The sequence below is a fragment of the Notothenia rossii genome (genome assembly GCF_949606895.1).
Source record: "Notothenia rossii genome assembly, chromosome: 6".
NCBI classification, from domain to species: Eukaryota; Metazoa; Chordata; class Actinopteri; order Perciformes; family Nototheniidae; genus Notothenia; species Notothenia rossii.
In genome coordinates, this window is record NC_136909.1 from 75,190,133 (window position 1) to 75,203,442 (window position 13,310).

At 41.2% G+C, this 13,310-nt stretch overlaps 1 protein-coding gene across 20 annotated transcripts in view; it reads left to right on the forward strand.

Annotated features, from left to right (window-relative positions):
* Window positions 1-13,310, forward strand: part of LOC307043675 (calcium-activated potassium channel subunit alpha-1a) — a 136,464-nt gene that overhangs the window by 105,853 nt on the left and 17,301 nt on the right. For 5 of the 20 annotated variants that reach the window (XM_079688338.1, XM_079688324.1, XM_079688339.1 and 2 more), the window contains 7 exons: window positions 471-503; window positions 882-962; window positions 2,586-2,930; window positions 4,790-4,883; window positions 8,818-8,944; window positions 10,140-10,364; window positions 10,912-11,104. In XM_079688338.1, coding sequence (XP_079544464.1) covers window positions 471-503; window positions 882-962; window positions 2,586-2,930; window positions 4,790-4,883; window positions 8,818-8,944; window positions 10,140-10,364; window positions 10,912-11,104 — 1,098 coding nt within the window. The remainder of the gene's footprint in view (window positions 1-470; window positions 504-881; window positions 963-2,585; window positions 2,931-4,789; window positions 4,884-8,817; window positions 8,945-10,139; window positions 10,365-10,911; window positions 11,105-13,310) is intronic. The other 15 variants (XM_079688327.1, XM_079688332.1, XM_079688333.1 and 12 more) reach the window with 10 other exon arrangements.

Sequence of the window (13,310 nt, forward strand, 5' to 3'; positions counted from 1 at the left end):
CTTTATTTGTTCTATTTACAGACATCACAATGTCCATCACAATTAAATCAACATGTAATACTTCAAAGTATTAAATGAGAAAAACATTAAGTTGTTGAATCTACCATTGAAACTGTTAACCATCAAAATAGTTTTTGGATTTTTTTTAAACAACCATTAGTCTGCCATTACATTTCATTCGAGGTCAAGTACACTTTCCTAAAAGCATTGCTCACTCTGAGGATGGATAGTTCATTTCAGTCAGCTGTCTGCACCGTCATGCCGTTCTTTAATCGGTACCACCATAAGGTTTTTACAAAATCTCCATTATTTGTACCTTTTTAATATCTGGTTCATCCTCTTCACTAAAACTCTACTTCATCATAGTTACATTTGATTTTATTTCCATGTCTCTATTTCCTAATGTGCCTGTTTCATTACATCATTTATCCCCCTGTGTGACCTGCCACTTGTCTTTGCATTCTCCTCAGCCAAATATAAGTATAATGGATATGTCAGATCACGTAAGTGTGTTTCTCTGTCCTTCTCCATTCTGCTCCAGCTCTGTGTTTAGACTGTAGACCCCTCACAATGTCATGTAACATAAATAATACTGATGCTTTGCTTTAGTATTTGCCTTGTTCTCCCTTGTTCCTTTAGAATAAACTGATGTTGTCTTGTACAGAGACAAAGTAAACGTACCGTTTAATAAGTGTTAAATACAATGTTTGACTCAGACATATTGTTTATTATAACTTAAATAATTTCAATATATGTTGACCGTAAATTAATAATTACTTAATAAGTTCCTTTTATTGATAGCAACTGAAAATAAATAATTTTGTGTTTGATAATACCATGTAGTTCCATAAAATACTCTTTTTGTATTGTGCTGCATGTAGCAGCAGATGGCGCTACAACACCAGGGAACAGTGGAAGTCAAAAAGAGGCTGGCGTTCGATTCAAAGCTGATTGCAATTTAGGTAAATCTTAAATTATTGTTAAATGCATTACTTTTTTACCCTACTGGTTAAAAGTACATTTAGCTTTGCTATGCTTTTGTCACCCCAAAAGCAACATTTCCCATGTTTTATTCAATGTATTTGTTCTTTTAAAGTATACTGATTTCTTTTTTCCTCTTTGAAATAGTGGCTACCTCTAAGCAGAATCAAAAATAATTGCAGCTGTCGTATATCAGTTTAAGTTTGATCTTTAGAAACAGCAATGCATGGCATAAAAGCTTTTTCATGCAGTTACAATGCAGATAAAGAACAAAGCTCGCTCATGCAGCAAACCCCGTAAAGGCAAAGCCAGCTTCGCTCACATACAAAAGTAAACATTTGTAGTTCTTATTCCTCTGCCTCATCATCCAGTTTACATTGGGTCACGGCGATCTGATAAAGCTTGCATGGTGGACAGTACCGTCATGTGATTAGCATTTCAGGAAGGGACAGTTGCCGTCTGGGTTGTTCAGGATGCACAGTGGACCTGCCAGGGCGGGTGAGCGCTCTCTAACGCTACACGTGTTTGACAAGGGCCAGATGAATCCAGGAGCTATCGGTGGCGCCCCGTAAATCAAGGAGGCAGCTGACGGCTGGGATAAACGTCTGTTTATCGCCCGGGGCCACCCAAGCATGCTCTCTCCTCCAAACAACCAACCAACCACCCTTCCACCAAAGGGAGAACAGGGCTCCTCCTTTCCCATTCAACTTAACAACCACTTCAATACATGCAAGCATACGGTTTGACTCTGCAGCCTCAGTCACAATGTGTGTATGTGTCTGTGTGTGTTTGTTTGGTATGACTGCTGGGTGAACATCAGGCTTCTACATGCAGTAGAAAGTATTCTCATATTGGACACAGCAGGTTGTCACCGGACATACTGGTTATACTGCTAAGTTACAGTTAAATTCAGCGTGTTTGAGAAAAGATGCATTTTTGGTCTGGACTCAAACCTCATTTCTATGCACAATCCAAAATGAATTCTTAATGGTAAGGTTTTTGAATTAGTAATATTATAAATTATTAGTTGTAGCTTTATATTGTTGAAGTGAAAGTACTGTGGTACACATTATGCTTGAAATGACACAATGTCTGATTGGATTTGACTGGCTTAAGCCAAGCCGTGTCTCTGCTTTGTTCTACCACAAATTGTAGCACAAGTAAGAAATACAAACGGAGAGACTTTTTATTAATTCATGTTTGTCACTAATGCAAAGTAAATGTCACTGTGAACATTTCAGTCAGGGCGTGTGCCAAGTAGATTGGAGATGTTAACATTTCAGAAAATAAATGATAAATGATTCCTGCTTTTATGGCAGGATTTTTTGACTTTCAGAAGTCACTTATTTAAAAATACAATTAAATGTGTGTATTTGATTCTTATGGAGATTTTTAAAATACTAATCACTCTTGTATTTCAAATAACATAAATTAATTCCATTTGCTTAAGGAGATTTTCCTTTAAACCAAAAAATCTATATAACAAATATAGCAACAAATAAAGCTAGTGTTTCCCACAGTTAAACACTATAATTTAAATACTAACGAATTAATGAAATTAAAACAGGCTTTCTCACACTTTCTATTCTCCATTGTTTTAACAGTAATGGATGAAGGTAGACCTTCTTTTCCAAAGCGATCTGTTAAAACCACCGACTGCAACTCCACCTCCATCACCTCAAATGCATTCCTTTCCAACAACTTGCACCCCAACAAGGAGCCCCTGTTCAACCCGGGCAAACCCAACATCCCCCTTGTTAATAACCGTAAAGGAAGCCTGCTCCCCCTGGGGCCGGGGGCTAGGGCTGACCCCTCGCTACTGCGCCTCAGTGTCTCAGGTCCAGGAGACGTGGCAGCCAGAACCCTGGCTGAGAGTCGTCTGAACCGGGCCCGCAGTCTGCCGGTGAAATACCGCTACCACCCCAGTAATGCCATGCTGCTCAGTCACAGTAGGAACTCTATAGGTTGCCCCCTTAGCGGGATGCATCAGTCAGTAACACCGCCTGCTCCGTCCCTTCATATTGTCTTGTTTGCTGCATGACGGTTCACTCTGCTGCTCGTGCTGCTTTACACAGATTTGCCTGCTAGTGGCTGTTACTGTCTACATAAGGTGCTTCCAAACTGAGGAGTGCTAAATTATGTGAACTTAGAATATTCAGAATAAACTAAAAATAGTTGCTTATTAGTTTCTATCTTCAGAAATGCTGCGGCACTTCTGAACTCTGAGGATACTGAGCTTACGGTTTATTCATTACTGTAAAAAATTGTATTACCCAAAGGCAGCGAAGCATTTCATTGAATTGTTGTGGAATGATAAGTGATTTTACAAACATTTTAAGTTTAAACCAGGAAGGTGTTTGCCTAATAATATGGAGAGGAATGTATTGTTTCTAATGGGATATTTTTTGGAGTACATAAGAGAGAGAATTATGTGTTAAGTGGAAATTGCTTGTTCTATTAGCTACTCCAAATGCCCAATTGCATAAAGGAAATGTCAGAGAATGACATTTTATTAGAAGGCAAAGTCATATTTCTTATCTTTTATTAGCAGAATTAGGTGACAGCCTTGGACGGGGGCTCAGACAATAATGAATTTCCACATGCTTGGAATAGTCACGGCTTGCACATTGATTTGCTCTAATATCATGCTGTGTTATTGATTTCTAACCAAAAGACTAATATGGGTTTGAAGTGACGGTGCACTTGGCATTTGCGCTGGGAGAGTGCACAGTGGATAAGAGTTTCTCGGTGCTTGTCTAAAAGCTCTTGAAACTCACAGACAGTAGTGAAGATCAGACTGCTGTTAGTTTGCCTGAAAACTTCAGACGCCTGGGCCTGGCCTCAATCTGGCTGCTCTTTCTCGTCCTCTCTGTCTGTCTGCGAGTTGAGCAAAGTATGAAAAATAGAGTGTTTTTTGCACAGAAAAGCATATTTGGCAAGAAGGTGAAGTTGAATCTGATAAAAATAATCCTTAAAAAACATTGTGGCTATTGATCAGCGTCTTGCAAATGCTTAACACCAAAGCGTCAAACACCAAATGGTTCATCTAATATAAATAGTTACTTTTTCATTTGAACTTAGACCTGGCTGTCTTCTAGTGGATGATGATGATGTGTTTGTCTTAGCTGCTTTAATAATTCACTAATTTGTGCCCTGTCCTTAGTGATGTGTGTTGAGTGCTTACTGTTCCCTTGGCATGGAGGTAGACCTGTAGAAGAGCCATTGTGCGCTTTAGTTAGAACTGGAATGACAGGGTGCGGTATAGATAGTTTTGTTAAAAACCAAACAAAAATCTATCCTCTCAAAATTCATCTTCATAACCTTTATCTCATTGTCATTGCTTTTGCCCGCGCCCCACTGACAATGACAGTCTGTACCATCACATGGCAAATAATGGCGTAGGTAAGCATGGTCACTCTGATGCAGACTGCTAGAGGTCCAACCATTTGCTAAATGTAGCAAGTGTACTGAAAACATGCAGTAGTGTATTTCTGAAAGCCCTGTTAAAGTAGACCGTAGAAGAGCCAAAATCTAGGGGGTTTTGGGATGTGAGCCTTCCGTGACATTGTCAGTTCGTAAATTGGTTCTTTCTCCGTGGTTTTCTCCTGCCTTTCTCAGATTTACCATTGTCCGTTACTAATGCTTTCTCTATATTTTCTCAATTTGACACTGAATTATTAATTTCCTTTTTCTTCTGTTGATTTTTTTTGTTTGCAATGATTGATTGAGTGTTGGCTATTTTTTTTCATGTCAGGTCCAGCACACTTCCATCTGTCTCTATTCTGACATTCTGTGCATGTGTTTGCAGTCGAAGACGAGCATCCGTCAACTCTCTCGCCCAAAAAAAAGCAGCGCAATGGAGGGATGCGAAACTCACCCAACAACTCGCCCAAAATGATGAGGTAAGAGAAGCTGATTTTATTCTCCTTCCAGCACTTCAAATGGGGAGTGAGAGGAAGTCAGAATCAGGGAATAGGGGAGGGAGGACGGGTGGAAAGGATGGAGGGATGCGTGTGAGAGATACTTCAGAGGCGGATGGTGAGATGGTGGGAGTTTGGATGGATGGGAGGGGGCAAATTAGGGGTGGCAGAAGAAGGAGGTAAGAAACTCTGTGAGAGAAAGAGAGCGGAGAAGTGCCCTGTTTGGCACTGGCTGTTTAGGATGGCATGCTGTCAGCTGTTAATGACAGAGCTGAAATAATATTTCTGTCATGAAAAGCATCTGTGAGGAGCCGTTTGAAAACTCCTCTGGCTTTAAAGTCCCAGCTGTCACCACCTCCGGTCTGGTCCACATGTGCTCCTTAAACAATGCTGGCACTAATGACACCAGCAACCAATCAGAGGGACCTGCATGGTTACTTTGCCCTCAGGCTACTCCTCTATTGTGGGAACCCCTGTGAGTACTGTTTCTGGTACTTAAGGCCATATGTGCGATGTATTATCACAATCAAATATGAATTCAAATATTACCTTCCTTTTATCCTGTCCTGTGGAATTAAATTGCTGTTAATTGATTTTGAAAGATAAAAGGGGTAGGTTTTTGTGCTCCCCCGGCTGCGAGGCGGGGTTAGCAACACGGCATCGTGGAGAATACAGGGAGGCCGAGCTGTGCGCATTGGGAAGGCAGGATGAAGGAATGGTGGAGAAGATCTAAGAGGACACGAACACTCATAGCTACGCTGCCCTACTCTTAATTAGGGAAAGTGTTTGGGTTGTCATCTCTACGAATTTACTGTAATTTAAAGAGAAAGCTGCGTGGTTTTTGTCAGTGTAAGCTACATTGTATTAGAAACTCCTTTATCTGAATTGTGTGGGTACAAAATAGATCCTATTGGATTTTGCATCTTGAAAAATTACAAAAATCCAACATATTTTAATATCTGCTAATTCAAATATCACTTAAAATAGACTTCATTTCTATCTATTAACTCTTCAAATCCGTTTTGCTTTTGGTTATTATTTTACTGTGGTGTATTTTCCTTATAGTTTAGTCGAGTTCTTTGTATGTTGGTCCTGCTTGCTTCCCTTAGGCAGAGTTATCCGTGTGCGTTGGCATGCCTATGTGATGTCGTCCAGTATTTTGTCGGCCTCCCCCTCAGTTCTCCACAAAACAAGCACTTAATAAGCCTTCACATTTGCCGAATCATTAGCCCAACACAGAGTCATACCCTTCAGTCTAGTTTGCAACAGAGAAGCTTTTTAGTTGCCCTTGCTCAGAGGGAGAATGCTTTCTTTGTAGAACTGCTAGACATTGGCACATTTCCAGCTAACTGCTTGTTTAAAAGGCTGTTTAGTTTGCCTAACTTAAAGCACAAAACCCTTTCTTCTCTTTCTTTTTTTGCTTAGGAGATTATCCCTGTTTGCCATGTAATATATGCATCTTTGCTTTGATCTCGCAGTGATAATAATTCTTGCGAGTTATTTACTCAGTTCTGAAAACGCTTCAAAGCGGTGTCAAAGTTTTCTCAGCTTTAGGGGTGCTTCTGTATTCTGCTGGCTCTTGGGTACTGGGATGACAGGTCCTCTGTTATAGGTGTAGATTTTTTTCCTTGTCTTAGCCCTCAGCAAAACATCAAATTACCCATCACAGTCCTCAGCCCCCCTTCACAGCTGCCCCCGTCAACGTATAACACCATATATATTAAACAGTTGCGCTTTACAAGGTGAATTTTATGCACAATGAAAAGTGATTGTTTGAGGTAGCCTTAGGGATACTTTATTCTACAAGCAAGGAGGGGGAAAACACAGTAGAGAGCTTGCGAGAGAGTGAGCATACGTATCAAGTATGGTTTTTACAGGACTTGCAGCCTGAAGGCCTTTGTAAATAAATAATGATCAACAGATTGGCTGTGGGCTTTTGAAAAGCATGCCTTTGTCAGTTTGCATGATGGGGGAAATTTTCAAAGCAAGAGGCTGCCTTCGTAGTCTGGCAGAGAGGGATTGGGGGAGCACGCCCATCCCCAGTTTGTGACTGCAGAGTGATACACTGGAATAACTCAACTCTGTTTGAAATATATAGTGAGGAAGGCAGGGAGGGAGGTAGAAAGAAAGGAAGAGGGTGAGACATGCTGTAAGGGAAATATTTGTCCTATATAAAAGTGCATCAGATAAAATATTGTTTCTCACCAAGGAAATATGTTTACTTTGCAATCCTAACTTTGAATTTATACAATTTTGAAATGTAGAGAATGTTTTATGGGGCGTAAACTTCCCGGTGGTGAAAGAAAAATGTATTTAGAAATGAATATTTGTATAGGGTAATGACACTTTGCGTCCTAGCTGGCTTATCCTCAACATGCCTTAATTGTCAAGTTGCCAAATTCACGTGTCACCATGCTAACAAGCTGCAGTGACACCATGGCATTAACACCATTCTCACAAACCTTTTTGACGGGTCAGGCATCCAATCGTAGAAGATGTCACAGTATTATCTGCAGCTGATATCCCTTGGGCGTGGCACTGTGGCACACACGTCATGTCTGCTCTCCCCGAGTCTTGTGCTAGGTTCATCCTGAGGCAGGGAGAAGGCAGAGGGAGAAGGAGGTGTGTGGAGCCCGTGACAGCCTGCCAGTCACACCGCTGACAGCTCTGTGAAAGATAGCTGTCTTGGCAGAGAGAGCTGGAGCGGCAGCCCGCCTGCATGCGCCAGTCAGCCCCTGTGTGGAGGCGAGCAGAGCTGAGCAGATTGAAGTGACGGGGGCTCTGTGGAGTTGATTGGCGCAACACGCGGCTCTGGATGAAAGATTCAGGCTGAGTGTAAAAACACTAAATGCTGTCAGTGTTATTATCACCTGCACTAACTGATAGAGGGGAGAGAGGTGGAGAGAGAAGGTGGCTAATTGACAGCTTTTTTTTTTAACTCTTACTTTTACTGCAATGGTATGCAACCCAAATGCTGGCTGAAGGAATAGGCAACATCAAAGCGTTGTCAGTGAATGACAGTGTTGATAGAGGAAAGAGAGAATAAAACTGAGAGAGATGTCAAACTCTTGAGATATTCTCTCCCACATTACTGAAATGTCTGTCTCTCTGCACTTCCCTGCTTTTGCTGTTTTAACCTAGGGTTCTATTATTTTGGTTGAATTGTAAATAAATTACATTTGCATTGCTGTAAAACAAGCATTTATTCTTGAACAACGCTACATTTCTTCAGTTTATCCTGACTCAGTGTTTTGGATGAAATGTTATGGATTTCCTGAAAGACTGTGAGAACCCATCTTGTAGGATAAATGCAAGAACAAGAGAGGCGGTCTAACAGGACTGAGTGACAGGAGCCCTTTCATGGTCAGTGTTGCACCGGATAAAACTCAGCAGCCCAGTGCTGTGGATTAGCCTGTTTGGTTGTGACATGCTGCTGAAACATTAATGGCCATCAGCTGGGAAAGCTAAATGTGATTGGGCAAATTCCTGAAATATTTAAAGTGTGAGCCTGTTGGAGCTTTTACTATTTGCACCGCGTGGAGTCAGGAGCTGGGAGAGAGGGTAAAAGCTGGTAATTGGCCTTGTGTTGTCATGCCATTCAGTCAGTAGCACTCAAGTCTTGCTGTTCTCTGCACCGCTGCAAGCACCAGGGTCTTTGAGTTTTTCTGATGACTTGACAAGAAGGACAAGAAGGAATGAATGAATGATATGGTAGTTATGGGACATACAGTATGTAGTGCAGTAGAAAGTCCAACACTCTGAGAATGTGATGGACTTTTGATACGTTGTATGAATAGACTGTGAACATCTCAAAAAACCCTGGTGGTCTTTTGCCTTTTTATGTTACAGCTCCCTTCTCCACAAGGTCGATTCACAAAATGGTCTAACATAAATAAATACTGTACTGTTTTCTCAGTCGACACGACCCCCTTCTTATTCCTGGAAATGAACAAATCGAGAGCATGGACATGAACGTGAAGAGGTATGACTCGACAGGGATGTTTCACTGGTGCCCGTCAAAGGAGATCGAAAAAGTCATCCTGGTGAGTGAGGCAAAAACCTTGTAACTGCATAACCCCGAAAATATTATAGAATATGCGGTAAAAAAAGTTAAAGTAAGTATGCTCAGGAACCAACGTTTCCCCTCGATAATGTAGCCAAACAATCGCATACTAATGTATATTGACATTTTTCTCACCGCCTCTCTGTTGTTTCAAGGTGAGTTTATTGTTTTTTATATATCAACCAAGGATCTCTGAACAGCATTTCAATATTCCACGCATGGGTTTGCTCGGATGTTTCAACAAGGCAGTTTGTAAGCATTTATGTTAGTGCACAATTTGTTTGGACGAGGTAAACACTGTTCAAATGAAATCAAAACCTTAAAACACAGTAAGCTATATAGTTTACATTAGGGCGTATTTGTTGATTTAATTACAGTAGTTAAAGGGGGGGTAAGGATCAGTTGGGTCATCCATTTTTTTTAAAAAACAATAAATAATGCAGAACAAAATGTTTAATGCATCAGATCTCTAACTGACAGTATGGGAAAACTTAAAATAGTGGTCCCTTGTTTTTTCTATATGTCTCCAGTGAACAAAGATACAGTTTTAGTTTCAAATACACTGGGATCATAGTAGCGTTTAGTTTACTCAGCGTACACTCAAACTTGCAATCAAATGCACATCAAGCTGCTGCGACAGGCGACAGATCTTGAAAGCAGGGCATCACATTGTTCTTTTCGTCATAACATAGAGAAGCTTTGTTTATTTATACCTCGCTGATTTATGACAGGGTCCCACTCATACATACTGTTTGTGCCTAAAATCTTACAAACTGCATTTTTCTGCCCTTTGAAAAAATACCACATGTTCTGTTTTTGATTTGTAAACTTCCTATATCTTATTCAATAAACTGCTTATAAACAGAATAGTGGTTAACCAAACTTTGTTTATGTGTTAATAGTAAGGCTTGTTGATAGAATGTTTTTTATTGTGTATACATAATTCAGCTGAATACTTGGTTAACAAACTATTTTATATTGGTTTATAACAGTTTAATAACAGACTTTTAAACATAGTTAAAACTAGAATGTGTCACTTCATGCACATAATCCGTTCTTTTTCTCTGTAATTCTGTGTTTGTCTCTGTGTGTCTTCCTCTCTTCTATTTCTGCACTCCTTCTCATCCTCCTCTTTCTCTGCTCTTCTCTCCCTATCCCTCCCCTGTTCCCTGCAGACCCGGAGTGAAGCCTCCATGACAGTACTGAGCGGCCATGTGGTGGTCTGTATATTTGGGGATGTCACGTCCGCTTTGGTGGGGCTGCGAAACTTGGTGATGCCTTTAAGAGCCAGTAACTTCCATTACCACGAACTAAAGCCAATAGTTTTTGTGGGCTCGCTGGAATACCTGCGAAGAGAGTGGGAGACTTTACACAACTTCCCTAAGGTCTCCATCTTACCTGTGAGTATACCGTACTGCCACGCAAGATACATTTAAACCAGAATTTCTGTTCAACTAACAACGCACTGACATTTTGAGTTGCATGCACATTGAAATCCTGAGAGAGATTGTCAGTTTGATTTGATCACACATTACTCAATTGAATGATCACTCAATGAGAGCGTAGTAAGCCCCCATCATCCAGAGCAGTGACACATCCTCCACATCCAAAATGAAGTTTATGTGTGTTGCAGTGCCCATCACAGATGGCGTGGCTTGCTGCCTGAGAGCTTGTTAGGCCTGGCTTGACTGATGATCAGAGGAGAATCCCAAACACAGCCCTCAGCACAGGCTAGCCTTTAGATTAGTCCGTGTCTCTGATTCTCCAATGCCCAGTTAGATCAGTGGAATGTCATCGCCTCAAAACAAGAATACTTGTTAACTAATTTCCCAAAGCTCCACTCCGCTCACTCCTTAAATTTGTTTTTCTCTCCCCTCTGTCTGGCTGTTCTCTCTCTCTCTCTCTCTTTCTTTGTTGCTCTTTCTCTCTGTTCTCCTCACCCTGAAGGGTACGCCATTAAGTCGGGCAGATTTAAGGGCTGTCAACATCAACCTCTGCGACATGTGCGTAATACTGTCAGCCAATCAGAACAATATCGAAGATGCCTCACTGCAGGATAAGGAATGCATCTTGGCATCACTCAACATCAAATCTATGCAGTTTGATGACAGCATTGGGGTCTTACAGGCTAATTCCCAAGGTAAGGAGCATCTTATTACACTACATCTGCACTACAGCCCAAAGGGGACAGGTTATGGCAGGGGGGAAAGGCAGTTGTCAAAGATGGGGGGTAAAAGGAGAGGAAAGAAATTGGGAGGGGATGAGAAGGCCACACAGGGGGAATAGATGTAGTTTGTCAAGCACAGTCTGCCAAGTGCCGCACATTGAAATACTGTTCAAGTTTGTGGTAAGTGGCAGCTATGAACTGACTTTACTGTACTCCTGAAGAAGTGCACACACTAAACATTTAGTTGATTGCCTCATCGAACATTTGAAGAGCGTTTACTACACATCGTTTTCGGATGATTTCAGTCTTGTTCCTGGTAATAACATGCTGCTAAAACTCCTTGATAATACTTTTTTTTAATGATGTAATCAACATGACTGTGTCATTTGATGTTGTTCCCCCTGATCTGGTGTCTGGCAGATCGTCTGGAACAGATTGTTGATGTTTGCAGACAAACACACGAACCTGGCATCCCATCAGGCCTCATCATCATTAAGCAGCTAGTACAAATCACCAGGCAGGCCAATTCAGCTGCTCCTCATTAGTCACAACAAAACAGCGTTACAAGCGTGCACACATAGTCGAATTTCAAATCGTGTGCACGTGTTTCTGCGCACGTATCATACACACATAGATGCCAACAAAATCGTTACCTACAAACAGGTAATCCTCAGTTTATGATTAGCCCGAAAGGCATGAAATCCCTTGAGCTCGATGCTATTTAGTGCCACGGCAGAGAGTGTTGTAAATACAAATCAAAGTTGAAGGTCCAAGAGGCCATTATTTTTTAGTGCTGAGCACTTCCACATGTTTTAGGAGAATGCCAATGCTGTTATTTCTCCAGCCTTGAGTGAGTGATGTGCTGTCGATAGCAGTGCCACCGAGGAACAATAATCAGGGGTAAATCTTAGAGCATGCCGCTCAGGGGAGCAGTATTCACCGAGAGCCACCCTCAATATGGAAGCACACTAGCCTATATCCTCTCCCAGGGTCGATGGATGGAGCCTATTGTCATCAATAATTGGGTCTTACATCAACCACCCATTTCAGTGATAAATACTTCACTTTAGAAAACACATACACACACACCACACTGAAATGCAATCATGCATACACAAGGACGCACATATCCAGACACCAGTATTGTATCATAGGTATTGCTTTGGGGATTCCTTCCTTCTAGCGATGCTCCCATTCAGACACTGTCTGTGGAATTTAAAACAAGAAGGTGCAAATGAATAAGTAAACATGCACTTTCCTGGGGGAGAGCTTCTCACGGCTGCTGTAGCATGTAGTCAACCGCAAAGCATAGCTGTGCCCGGGGGGCTACAGGGGTAAGGGGGTATGTAACCCAGATCTCACTTGTCTATTGTATATTTTAGCGGAACAGACAATCTCACAGTAGCAACATCCTGCCAGTAGAGGAGACATAGTGTGTGATCCGGATACTGTTCAAACCCTGGCTTCTAAATTGTAATTTCTCAATAAGATAATTATATTTTATAAAGTACAGGATGACTAAAACAGCCAATTACTATAGAAAATAAGTTTAATGTATATTGATCAATTGTAACTCTTTTTGCCTTCTTGTTTAATTGCATAAAGAGACATACATTTTTGAATTAATTCTGATTTAGAGGACAACTATGATTAGGCAAATAGACACATTTTAGCTTTAGCACATTGTTGCAGTACTCTGACTCCATCTTAGGAAGACATACAGCTCTCTGTTTGGAGCTCACCAGTTCACATCACAACTTCTGAGCTGTTTGTAAGCTAACAGGTTTTGAAAGCAGCTCAGCAGCAGGCCTCGTGTATTGCTGTTCTCACCAACAGTCACTTTGCACACTGTGCAAAACAGAAGCTGTTCTCCTACAGTTCCGTGCTGTCTGCATGTTCACTATGATACAATAAGAGCAGTGTTTAAGAGACCGTATCCCAAAAACTTGCTGTCACTCTCCAGTTGAGTAAACATCATCCTTTATGGACATCGACAAAATGATTTTTCACACTGTCTTAGCTTGTGCTCCCTGGTTGACTCAAAGTGTCAAACCTCTGCTTTTTCCAAGTTCAATAATTGGTATAACAAGAGCTATGATTATCTATGCTTCAGTACAGTGTGTGCTTCCTACTGTGTACTAAACTATTTGGTGTCGTTTCTGTTGCAAAGGGCGGGAAG